At 38.4% G+C, this 13,609-nt stretch overlaps 1 protein-coding gene across 1 annotated transcript in view; it reads left to right on the forward strand.

Annotated features, from left to right (window-relative positions):
- LRP2 (LDL receptor related protein 2) overlaps window positions 1-13,609 on the forward strand; it is a 146,042-nt gene that overhangs the window by 88,743 nt on the left and 43,690 nt on the right. Inside the window, exons 45-49 of the mRNA XM_068968453.1 lie at window positions 268-393; window positions 1,464-1,583; window positions 4,138-4,269; window positions 11,703-11,910; window positions 12,549-12,844. Coding sequence (XP_068824554.1) covers window positions 268-393; window positions 1,464-1,583; window positions 4,138-4,269; window positions 11,703-11,910; window positions 12,549-12,844 — 882 coding nt within the window. The remainder of the gene's footprint in view (window positions 1-267; window positions 394-1,463; window positions 1,584-4,137; window positions 4,270-11,702; window positions 11,911-12,548; window positions 12,845-13,609) is intronic.

Genomic DNA, 13,609 nt, shown 5'->3' on the forward strand with positions numbered 1-13,609 from the left:
TTCAATATATAGAGATCTTCTTCATTCATGTTACTCCATTGTATGGGGAGTGAGGAGAGTGGGAAGTCTTGCTGATGCTATTTAATAATGAAAACAGGAAATGCTCTTTTTGCTAGAGACTATATGGCATCACATAACTGTCATGAATTATGCCTCTCTGCTTCCCTTCTGCTGGTTTGATTGTGCAGTAGATCGGTTAGCATGGACGTGTATGATGTACATGTGATGAATATGTTCCAAATTGTTTATCTGGTTGTCTTTTTCAAGCTGAACGCACGTGCCATCCTGGATACACAAAATGTACAAATTCAACGATTTGTATTCCACGTTCTTTCTTGTGTGATGGAGACGATGATTGTGGAGATATGAGTGATGAAAACCCCATTTTCTGTGGTAAGAAAAACCTCTTTTTGTGGTTCCAGGCATGCATGTCTTGAGCTCATAAAGACACATGCCTTGTGTGTTTCAGCTAATTTAAATTTGTCCTTTCAAGTTGACCTTGTAAATAGATACAGTAGGCAGTTATTTAGGATGTAATTGGAGGGGCATAAGAAATCCCTTCTCTCTGTTCCCTGGCTGGATGCCTGACTCCATATATTTCTTCCAGGGATCAACTGTAATGCATAACCTCCTATAATTAAAGGTCTTTTGTCTTCAGGAACTACAGGCAGAATTTGCAAAATAAGCCCTCATATTTATTCTCAATATGTTTATAATAGCCATTAGTAACTGAAAGAATTTTTGTCTTTTTCATATGTTTGACTTTCAGAAACCTTAATTTCATATTTAGCTGTTTGGTTCAATCAAATAATTTCTTATATTTATAGCTCAAATTCTTAAGTTTAATAACTTTGAAACCATTAGTGTAAATAGATGCATCCTTTAAGAATTTAGTAATGGTCACCAGGCCAGGTTACAATCCAAGAATCCAGCAACAAGAGGAAATAGAAAATCTAGAAAACACATCAGACCATAACCTCAGGTTATGTGAGAAAAGTTTACACATAGGCAGAATCATTTACTCAAATAAGTTACAAGGATGAATAAGAGCAAAACTTTGATAATTCTCTAGAATCATGGTCTATTATGGCTTAAAAGATTGTGTGTAGGGTGATTTGGTTATTTTTTCTTTTCAGTAGAATTTATTTTGTGTTATGGCAGAAAACATAGAACCATGTTTTCTTTTATCTATAATTTGATTTCATGTATCAAAAAATAGTCTTTCTGGTATTTCTAATAGGTGCAATTCATTTTCTGAATCTCTGGAACTTAGGAAAAAAATTCTAGGACACTGGAAAAGTATTGCTCTCCCATGTCCTTTCCTCTGGCTGGAAAACTTCTATAAAAACTCAGGCCTCAGTCTTCCTGTCTTAGCAACTCCTACCCCATTCAGAGATATAGGCAGGTTATTAGGAACAAGCTTGTGTGTTGCTCATGGATTTTATCTTCTTTACCTACTGCAGCCACTAGGTCGTGTAAGAGCGATGAGTTCCATTGCACCTCTGGGCCCTGTATTCCTGCACGTTGGTATTGTGATCATGAAAAAGACTGTTCTGACGGCTCTGACGAACCTCCCACTTGTGGTAAGAGAGTGAGCCAGCATTAAAAGCACTGTGATGCAGCTGGCACCCCTCTTCCAACTACTTCAAATGTAAACTATGGTTCTGGCTGGGGAATGTTTGCACTCCTTGCTGATACCCCTCAGCAGATATTCATTAAAAGCCTGGTCATGTAGGGCACTGGGTGGGTTGTTGGGCAGGATATGGAAGTTGCTGATTGATGCAGACAAAAAGTTGCACCTACCAACAGTTGGTGATGCACCTACTACCTGCCTGGTTTGTGGAACTCAGTTAACTGTAATTGACTCTGAATTGGAATTTCTGAATTTGGGTGAGTTCTCACCCGTAAGACTATGGGAGGATCTAAAGGTTATTGAGAGCATGATGTACATGCCGAGGGGGCAGGTGAGGGGCACATGTTTCTTCCTGCTCTGTGTACCAGCTGAGGGGTTAGGGTCCCAAGGCCATCTGAGCCTCCTGAGATGTTCCAAGGACCTAGTTATATTCTTGGAGGCAGTTGTCTGTTACTTGTGTTTGAAGGCTGTTATTTACCTTTGCAAATCCAAATCTGTATCTATGCATAATTTTTTTAACATAATTGTAAATATATGAATGTACAGTCTTCTATATTGCTTTTTTTAGGGGGTCTGGCAATATTGTTGTATGTGGCCATGCTTGTCTTTTCTTTTTTTTTTTTTTTAAAGATTTTTTTGACATTGACCATTAAAAAAAAGTTTTTATTGAATTTGTTACAGTATTGCTTCTGTTTTATGTTTTCTTTTTTCTTGGCCATGAGGAATGTGGGATCTTAGCTCCCTGCCCAGGTATCGAACCCACACCCTCTGAATTGGAAGGTGAAGTCTTGATCACTGGGCCGCCAGGGAAGTCTGTCATGCTTGTCTTTATAAAGTTTCATTAAAATACAGCTGCGTTATAGTATCAAGTAGTTGTGAGAAAGAACATATGGCCTGAAGCTTAAATATGTATATACTGTCTGGTTAAGAGAGACTTCTCTAACCCATGTTGTCATCTTCATACCCTTGTTTAATGGCTGTGTGATATTCCATTGAGTGGCTATATGATCATTGAGTTAACTGCCTCTATTTTAAGTATTTAGATTGCTTTATTTTTTCTGGTATTATAAATATCACTGTAGTAAGTACCATCCCTTTTTTTGGAGGGGTATTTTCTTATTCTTGTTTTCCCTTGGGCTCAAATTCTGTGGCTAATAGAGAGTAGTATTAGAAGCTCCTTGACAATTTCTTTTTCCCCAACACTAAAAGTTTTGTAGAAAACAAAGGGCACACAGAGTTTTAAGGAGCTGTAAAAGAAATAGTAACTGTTGGGTGAGTAGAAAGGTCTTAGAGATTATTTTAAATATATGAACTATTGGTTCAGATATATGAAGAATAAATAGTTTCCAAACTTCTCCATGGGAACCAAAGTCATTATCAATTAGTATTATCAATTAGTACCAACTATCTGACATATTTAAATAGAAGTAAAAACACAATCTAATATTAATGGATTTTCATAATATACAGAGGTATTTTTTCTTCTAGTTTTATTGAGATTGACATATAGAACTGTGTAAATTTAAAGTGTAGAACATAATGATTTACATACATCATGAAACGATTATCACAGTAAGTTTATGAACATCCAATACACAGATATTATTTTAAAGAAATAATAAGATGTATATAAAAGAATGAAATCCCCATTCTTTCACCCTTTTACAATCCCCTCACCTCCAGACATAACTGCTATGTGAATTCTTTATCTATATATCCTTACATATAGGGAATTTACTATATATATATATCTTTCTGCTGTCCCCCTCCCACTTTTTTTTTATCCTAACAATATCTTATCAGTTAGAAAATACTCCTCTCCCTCTTGAACCTCCCTGCCATCTCCCTCCCCACCCCACCCCTCTAGGTTATTACAGAGCCTCTGTTTGAGTTTCCTGAGTTACACAGCAAATTCCCATTGTCTGTCTCTTTTATATGTGGTAATAGAAAACAACAAAATTCTGTAAAGCATTGTCCTTCAATTAAAAAATAAATTAATAAAAACAGAAAATACTCCTCCATCTTATCTTTGTACTGCTGAATAGTGCTGTAAAGTGTAGATGTTTCATGTGTTTTTATCCCTTTCCCAACTGCTGAGCATTTAGCTTGTTTCCATTTTTTCCTTGTAAGATGTAATGCTGGAATGAACATCCTGTGTATGTGGGAAGGCTCGATCTCTGGGAGTAGGTTTCCTGTGTTAAAGCCTTTCAAAGGCTGTATCGATACATACTCCATTCTTACCAGCTCATGGAAGTTCACGTTTTCTCCTTACTGTTGTCATTGTGCTGTATTTTGATAGTTAAAATTAAATATTCTTTTAGCTTAGGCTAATTTTGAGGGATCTCTGGGATTCTGGGCATATGACAACTTGATTCGTTAACATGTGGGATATGATTAAAGAATTCTAATTGGTGTTCTAGGAAGCCTTTGTTATAGTGTGTTTCTCTCAGGATTCCTGACTGCACATGATTCGTCTCACCAAGAGTGCTTTTTTTTTTCCCCAGAGTTTTCTCAGTCAACATGCGCCAGTGATTATTTCAAGTGTGACAATAACAGGTGCATCCCAATGATGTGGGTCTGTGATGGTGATAATGACTGTGGAGACATGAGTGATGAGGATGAAAGACACAGCTGCAGTAAGTGAAAACAATTAATTCCTCTATAGAGTCACATTTCAGGGAAACAGTAGCTTTATTTTTCTGTCTTTGGAGAATATGGTTGTCACACAGGTTCTTCTTTATTGAAAATACACAGATAGAATGTTATCTTTATTTTTCTGCTCAGGAATGTTTTATATTATCTACATAAATGCTTTTAAATGATGAAAAATGATTTTAATGTTTCTTTTTGTGTTGCATTTAGGTAATGGAAATAGTGTCCTACATTTCTAGAACAGATAAAGAGAGCTCAGTTGGCCACTGAGTTAGCAGCTTTAATACTGTTGCAATTAATTGTGCCTCTAGTTTTATCCATTATCCTAGAGTTGTTAAGGGGGGCGGGGCAGGGGTCATTCTTTTAAGTGAATTATGGAACAGACTATGAAACAACATTTCCCATTACCAGCAGAGCATAGAACTCTAAATTCAGGTGTCTTAGAGTATCTTTCCATGGTAGGATAATAAAAACAGTGACTCAATGATCTTTGCATTTGATTGTTACCTCATATGTCCATGACTTTGGTGATGGCCCCTGTTTCTCCATATCCTCTATGAAATGGATTGGCAGCTGCTCAAATCTAGACTGTAGTGTGTACTTTTCTCCCATATCTCTTCTTCAAGACCCCCTTCCTTTTGTCTCCTCTTCACCCTCAGATAAAATATCTCTATTCTATTCTGCAGAGTTTCATGATTACATGTTAGCATTTTAGCTCTTTCCTAAAGTGTCATGGTTTCTGTCAACTCTTTTTTAAAAAAATTTAAATTTATTTATTTTAATTGAAGGCTAATTACTTTACAATATTGTATTGGTTTTGCCATACATCAACACCACCACGGGTGTACACGTGCTCCCCATCCTGAACCCCCTCCCACCTCCTTCCCCGTACCATCCCTCTGGGTCATCCCAGTGCACCAGCCCCAAGCATCCTGTATCCTGCATCGAACCTGGACTGGCGATTCGTTTCATATATGATATTATACATGTTTCAATGCCATTCTCCCAAATCATCCCACCCTTGCCCTCTCCCACAGAGTCCAAAAGACTGTTCTATACATCTGTGTCACTTTTGCTGTCTCACATACAGGGTTATCGTTACCATCTTTCTAAATTCCATATATATGCATTGGTATACTGTATTGGTGGAGAAGGCGATGGCACCCCACTCCAGTACTCTTGCCTGGAAAATCCCATGGACGGAGGAGCCTGGTGGGCTGCAGTCCATGGGGTCGCGAAGAGTTGGGCACGACTGAGCGACTTCACTTTCACTTTACTTTCATGTATTGGAGAAGGAAATGGCAACCCACTCCAGTGTTCTTGCCTGGAGAATCCCAGGGACGGGGGAGCCTGGTGGGCTGCCATCTATGGGGTCTCATAGAGTCGGACACGACTGAAGCGACTTAGCAGCAGCAGCAGCAGCATACTGTATTGGTGTTTTTCTTTCTGGCTTACTTCACTCTGTATAATCGGCTCCAGTTTCATTCACCTCATTTGAACTGATTCAAATGTATTCTTTTTAATGGCTGAGTGATACTGCATTGTTTATATGTACCACAGCTTTCTTATCCATTCATCTGCTGATGGACATCTAGGTTGCTTCCATGTCCTGGCTATTATAAACAGTGCTGCGATGAACATTGGGATACACGTGTCTATTTCAATTCTGGTTTCTTCAGTGTGTATGGCCAGCACTGGGATTGCTGGGTCATAAGGCAGTTCTATTTCCAGTTTTTTAAGGAATCTCCACACTGTTCTCCATAGTGGCTGTACTAGTTTGCATTCCCACCAACAGTGTAAGAGGGTTTCCTTTTCTCCATACCCTCTCCAGCATTTATTGCTTGTAGACTTTTGGATCACAGCCATTCTGACTGGCGTGAAATGGTACTTCATTGTGGTTTTGATTTGCATTTCTCTAATAATGAGTGATATTGAGCATCTTTTCATGTGTGTGTTAGCCATCTGTATGTCTCCTTTGGAGAAATGTCTATTTAGTTCTTTGGCCCATTTTTTGATTGGGTCGTTTATTTTTCTGGAATTGAGCTGTAGGAGTTGCTTGTATATTTTTGAGATTAGTTGTTTGTCAGTTGCTTCATTTGCTATTATTTTCTCCCCTTCTGAAGGATGTCTTTTCACCTTGCTTATAGTTTCCTATGTTGTGCAGAAGCTTTTAATTTTAATTAGTTTCCATTTGTTTATTTCTGCTTTTATTTCCAATATTCTGGGAGGTGGGTCATAGAGGATCCTGCAGTGATTTATGTGGGAGAGTGTTTTGCCTTTGTTCTCCTCTAGCAGTTTTATAGTTTATGGTCTTATGTTTAGATCTTTAATCCATTTTGAGTTTATTTTTGTGTATGGTGTTAGAAAGTGTTCTAGTTTCATTCTTTTACAAGTGGTTGACCAGTTTTTCCAGCACCACTTGTTAAAGAGATTGTCTTTAATCTATATTATATTCTTGCCTCCTTTGTCAAAGATAAGGTGTCCATAGGTGTGTGGATTTATCTCTGGGCTTTCTATTTTCCACTGATCTATATTTCTGTCTTTGTGCCAGTACCATACTGTCTTGATGACTGTGGCTTTGTAGTACAGCCTGAAGTCAGGCAGGTTGATTCCTCCAGTTCCATTCTTCTTTCTCAAGATTGCTTTGGCTATTCAAGGTTTTTTGTATTTGCATACAAATTGTGAAATTATTTGTTCTAGCTCTGTGAAAAATACCATTGGTAGCTTGATAGGGATTGCATTGAATCTATGGATTGCTTTGGGTAGTATACTCATTTTCACTATATTGATTCTTCTGATCCATGAACATAGTATATTTCTCCATCTATTAGTGTCCTTTTTGATTTCTTTCACCAGTGTTTTATAGTTTTCTATATATAGGTCTTTTGTTCTTTAGGGAGATATATTCCTAAGTATTTTATTCTTTTTGTTGCAATGGTGAATGGAATTGTTTCCTTAATTTCTCTTTCTATTTTCTCATTAGTGTATAGGAATGCAAGGGATTTCTGTGTGTTGATTTTATATCCTGCAACTCTACTATGTTCATTAATTAGCTCTAGTAGTTTTCTGGTGGAGTCTTTAGGGTTTTCTATGTAGAGGATCATGTCATCTGCAAACAGTGAGAGTTTTACTTCTTCTTTTCCAATTTGGATTCCTTTTATTTCTTTTTCTGCTCTGATTGCTGTGGTCAAAACTTCCAAAACTATGTTGAATAGTAGTGGTGAGAGTGGGCACCCTTGTCTTGTTCCTGACTTTAGGGGAAATGCTTTCAATTTTTCGCCATTGAGGATAATGTTTGCTATGGGTTTGTCATATATAGCTTTTATTATGTTGAGGTATGTTCCTTCTATTCCTGCTTTCTGGAGAGTTATTATCATAAATGGATGTTGAATTTTGTCCAAGGCTTTCTCTGCATCTATTGAGATAATCATATGGCTTCTATTTTTCAATTTGTTAATGTGGTGTATTATATTGATTGATTTTCAGATATTGAAGAATCCTTGCATCCCTGGGATAAAGCCCACTTGGTCATGGTGTATGATCTTTTTAATGTATTGTTGGATTCTGATTGCTAGAATTTTGTTAAGGGTTTTTGCATCTATGTTCATCAGTGATATTGGCCTATAGTTTTCTTTTTTGTGGCATCTTTGTCAGGTTTTGGTATTAGGGTGATGGTGGCCTCACAGAATGAGTTTGGGCGTTTACCCTCCTCTGCAATTTTCTGGAAGAGTCTGAGTAGGATAGGTGTCAGTTCTTCTCTAAATTTTTGGTAGAATTCATCTGTGAAGCCGTCTGGACCTGGGCTTTTGTTTGCTGGAAGATTTCTAATTACAGTTTCAATTTCCATGCTTGTGATGGTCTGTTAAGATTTTCTATTTCTTCCTGGTTCAGTTTTGGAAAGTTGTACTTTTCTAAGAATTTGTGCATTTCTTCCACGTTGTCCATTTTATTGGCATATAATTGCTGATAGTAGTCTCTTATGATCCTTTGTATTTCTGTGTTGTCTGTTGTGATCTCTTCATTTTCATATCTAATTTTATTGATTTGATTTTTCTCCCTTTGTTTTGTGATGAGTCTGGCTAATAGTTGTCAATTTTATTTATACTTTCAAAGAACCAGCTTTTGGCTTTGTTGATTTTTGCTATGGTCTCTTTTGTTTCTTTTGCATTTATTTCTGCCCTAATTTTTAAGATTTATTTCCTTCTACTAACCCTGAGGTTCTTCATTTCTTCCTTCTCTAGTTGCTTTAGGTGTACAGTTAGGTTATTTGTTTGACTTTTTTCTTGTTTCTTGAGGTATGCCTGTATTGCTATGAACTTTCCCCTTAGCACTGCTTTTATTGTGTTTTCATTGTCATTCATTTCTATGCATATTTTGATTTCTTTTTTGATTTCTTCTGTGATTTGTTGGTTATTCAACAGCGTGTTGTTCAGCCTTCATATGTTGAAATTTTTAATAGTTTTTCTCCTGTAATTGAGATCTAATCTTACTGCATTGTGGTCAGAAAAGATGCTTGAAATGATTTCAAGTTTTTTGAATTTACCAAGGCTAGATTTATGGCCCAGGATGTGATCTATCCTGGAGAAGGTTCTGTGTGCACTTGAGAAAAAGGTGAAATTCATTGTTTTGGGGTGAAATGTCCTATAGATATCAATTAGGTCTAACTGGTCTATTGTAGCATTTAAAGTTTCTGTTCTTTGTTAATTTTCTGTTTAGTTGATCCTTCCATAGGTGTGAGTGGGGTATTAAAGTCTCCCACTATTATTGTGTTATTGTTAATTTCCCCTTTCATACTTGTGAGCATTTGTCTTACATATTGCGGTGCTCCTATGTTGGGTGCATATATATTTATAATTGTTATATCTTTTTCTTGGATTGACCCTTTGATCATTATGTAGTGTCCTTCTTTGTCTCTTCACAGCCTTTGTTTTAAAGTCTCTTTTATCTGATATGAGTATTGCTACTCCTGCTTTCTTTTGGTCTCTATTTGCGCAGAATATCTTTTTCCAGCCCTACACTTTCAGTCTGTATGTGTCCCGTGTTTTGAGGTGGGTCTCTTGTAGACAACATATATAGGGGTCTTGTTTTTATATCCATTCAGCCAGTCTTTGTCTTTTGGTTGGGGCATTCAACCTTTTTACGTTTAAGGTAATTATTACTAAGTATGATCCCATTGCCATTTACTTTATTGTTTTGGGTTCAAGTTTATACACCTTTTTTGTGTTTCCTGTCTAGAGAAGATCCTTTAGCATTTGTTGGAGAGCTGGTTTGGTGGTGCTGAATTCTCTCAGCTTTTGCTTGTCTGTAAAGCTTTTGATTTCTCCTTCATATTTGAATGAGATCCTTGCTGGGTACAGTAATCTGGGCTGTAGGTTATTTTCTTTTATCACTTTAAGTATGTCTTGCCATTCTCTCTGGGCCTGAAGAGTTTCTATTGAAAGATCAGCTGTTATCCTGATGGGAATCGCCTTATGTGTTACTTGTTGTTTTCCCCTTGCTCCTTTTAATATTTATTCTTTGTGTTTGATCTTTGTTAATTTGATTAATATGTGTCTTGGGGTGTTTTGCCTTGGGTTTATCCTGTTTGGGACTCTCTGGGTTTCTTGGACTTGGGTGATTATTTCCTTCCCCATTTTAGGGAAGTTTTCAACTATTATCTCCTCAAGGATTTTCTCATGGTCTTTCTTTTTGTCTTCTTCTTCTGGGACTCCTATGATTTGAATGTTGGGGCGTTTAATATTGTCCTGGAGGTCTCTGAGATTGTCCTCATTTCTTTTAATTCGTTTTTCTTTTTTCCTCTCTGATTCATTAATTTCTACCATTCTATCTTCTACTTCACTAATCCATCTTCTGCCTCTGTTATTTTACTATTTGTTGCCTCCAGAGTGTTTTTGATCTCATTTATTGCATTATTCATTATATATTGACTCTTTTTTTATTTCTTCTAGGTCCCTGTTAAACCTTTCTTGCATCTTCTCAATCCTTGTTTCCAGGCTATTTATCTGTGATTCCATTTTGATTTCAAGGTTTTGGATCATTTTCACTATCATTATTCGGATTTCTTTATCAGGTAGATTCCCTATCTCTTCCTCTTTTGTTTGGTTTGGTGGACATTTATCCTGTTCCTTTACCTGCTGGGTATTCCTCTGTCTCTTCATCTTGTTTATATTGTTGAGTTTGGGGTGGTCTTTCTGTATTCTGGCAGTTTGTGGAGTTTTCTTTTTTGTGGAGTCTCCTTGCTGTGGGTGAGGTTGTATGGGAGGCTTGTCAAAGTTTCTTGGTTAGGGAAGCTTGTGTTCTGGTGGGTGGAGCTGGATTTCTTCTCTCTGGAGTGCAAATAAGTGTCTAGTAATGAATTATGAGCTGTCAGTGGGTTTGGAGTAACTTTGGGCAGCCTGTATATTGAAGCTCAGGGCTGTGTTCCTGTGTTGCTGGAGAATTTGTGTGGTATGTCTTACTCTGGAACTTGTTGGCCCTTAGTTGGTGCTTGGTTTCAGTGTAGGTATGGAGGCGTTTGATGAGCTCCTGTCAATTAATGTTCCCTGGAGTCAGGAGTTCTCTGGTGTTCTCAGGATTTGGACTTAAGCTTCCTGCTTCTGGTTTTCAGTCTTATTTTTACAGTAGTCTCAAGACTTCTCCTCCTGTACGGCACCCTTCAAGCGTCTTGAATTTGGTGACAAGATGGCTTCTGCAGTTAGAAAACAGCATTCATTATCCTGGGGGGAGGAGAGTTGCCAGCATGAGTTGCAAAAGTTGTGCTTCACCTTTGCCCAGAGTTCAAAGCGCCAGCACTCCGGCCCCATTGCAGGCTGGCTGCCCTCTCTTGCCCTGCTCCCGCCTTTCCCACCCTCTCGGCCCTACACCACGTCAGGAATCCGGGCAGGCACCGAGCTAGGAGCTGACCTCTGTTGACTCTTATTAACAAGTACTCTTCCTATATATCTAGGAAAGAAGCACTAGCTTTTTAGAAAATTCTGTGATTTTTTGCTGTCTAGATAACCATTGTGGGTTTCACTTTTCTCGTAAAACTGGCATAAAAATGCCTATCTCACATTGTGTTTGTGTGATTATACTTTATAAAATAAAAATAATTACCAAATGTATGGGATTTTTAGTATCCAATTAATAAAATGCAAGTAGTTTTCTATATCCCTAAGGGAAAAATATGACCTTACATTAATTTTATGGAAATTAAATTATGAGGTGTTTATCTTTACTTTTTACTTCTGAAAAAAATTCAAGATTGTAAGCATTTAAAATGAAAATTTGGGAGAGTAATTTGTCTTCCTATTTTCCCTTCATTTCCTTTCATCCCTTAGACTATTATGTAATGTAAAGCAAGATAAATATTGATTCAAAATGAACTTGACTGCTGGAATGAGCTCTCATATGATTCCTGATTCTCTTTGTGCCTTAGCTTCTGAGAATCGCAACTGCTCAAGTTCTGAGTTTGCCTGTGCAGTTGGTGTGCGTCCACACAGAGGGTGTATCCCTGAATCATGGGTTTGTGATGGTGAAGCGGATTGCCTTGATGCCTCTGATGAGCACCAGAATTGCACCAGGAGATCCTGCTTTGGAACGGAGTTCGTCTGTAACAATGGCTTGTGTATCCCCAACCACTTCAGGTGAATTGGGGATTAAAAAACTTATTAACAAACCTTAAATGTCCATGAGGCAGGGCTGGGGCCCATGATACTTTTCATGGCCTCTGAAAATGTTTGGACTTCTTTTAAAATCAAAAGAAAAAAAATAAAGAGAACTTCAAAGAAAGTGTTTACATACTAAATAATAATATATATGCCTTTATACCAACGTAGTCCTTAAATATAATTTTAAATATTTTTATGGAGGAAGGGGCCCATGAGAGCAGAAGTGCCTGGGGTCCATGAAGGTCATAACGTGACCTTGCACAGAGGATCAGAGAGATGAGTGAAGTGGGCTTAGTAGAAGAAAATTCTTTCTTGAGGCAGCTGACGCTCAGGGTTTGCCACCTGGAATAGAGGCATGGGCGTAAGAAATACTTCATTCAATTCTTTCTGCTATAAGAAAAGTAGCAGTGTGAGCAGGATGATAAATGGGACTGCGTGCTGTGGCTCAGGGTCAGCCTGACAACAGAGAGAGGCAGGTGAGGTGGACTGTGGGCGTGTGCTCCAGCTAAGAGACACAGACACCAGTCAGCATCATGTGTTTGGAGAGAAATTGGGGATCTGGATTTTCACCTGAAATATTCTGATTTTAAGTGGTACTGGGTCTCATGACACAGGTGTGACCGGAACAATGACTGTGGTGACTACAGTGATGAGAGGGGCTGTGTGTACCCTACCTGCGGCGAGACCCTTTTTACGTGTCAGAACGGACTCTGCATTAATAAGGCCTATGTCTGTGATGGGGACAATGACTGTAGAGATAACTCTGATGAGCTGGAGCACCTCTGTCACACCCCAGAAACCACATGTCCCCCTCATCAGTTCAGGTGTGACAATGGGAACTGCATTGAGATGGTGAAAGTCTGTAACCACTTCCCTGACTGCTTAGACAGCAGTGATGAGAAAGGATGTGGTGAGTATAATGGAAAATTAGGGAAAAGGAAATGAGGGGGACTGAATGTGGATTCTCAACCCTTTCTGACTTAGTAGGACCTTTCAGTTGGTTCTCTAAGTAGCACACTGCCAGAAAATTACTGTTGTTTGTCTATGAAGAAGCAAGGATTTCTTGGTCTATAAGGTCAGTCACACACATTTTTCGACTAATCATCAGTTAGTCATTCATTGTAGAGAATAGGAGATAAACAAATTAAGGCCATCTATCTAAGAGCAGACAGTGGTGATCATGCAATGACTTGTTGCTTTAACTGCCCCTCCTGCATTCCTTAATCTGTTCTTAATTTTCATCCTCAGGTGACTAAAGGGGAAGGTTTAACTGGAAGTCCCCCTCCCACCCCGCCCCTAACCCCACCCTGGTTGTACTAGTTGTTAAAACCATTGGTGAAGGATCAAGGAAGGAAGTTGAGTAAGAGTGACTTTTGAATAATGTAGGGCCTTTAGAAATCCCTTTTTATGTCCCTGTTTATTTGTCTTTTTTAGCATGATTCATTAAGAACTTCAGTTCAGTTCAGTTCAGTTCAGTCGCTCAGTCGTGTCCGACTCTTTGCGACCCCATGAATCGCAGCACGCCAGGCCTCCCTGTCCATCACCAACTCCCGGAGTTCACTCAGAATCACATCCATCGAGTCCATGATGCCATCCAGCCATCTCATCTGTCGTCCCCTTCTCCTCCTGCCTCCAATCCCTCCCAGCATCAGAGTCTTTTCCAATGAGTCAACTC

The sequence above is a fragment of the Capricornis sumatraensis genome, chromosome 3, assembly GCF_032405125.1.
Source record: "Capricornis sumatraensis isolate serow.1 chromosome 3, serow.2, whole genome shotgun sequence".
Classification (NCBI taxonomy): Eukaryota; Metazoa; Chordata; class Mammalia; order Artiodactyla; family Bovidae; genus Capricornis; species Capricornis sumatraensis.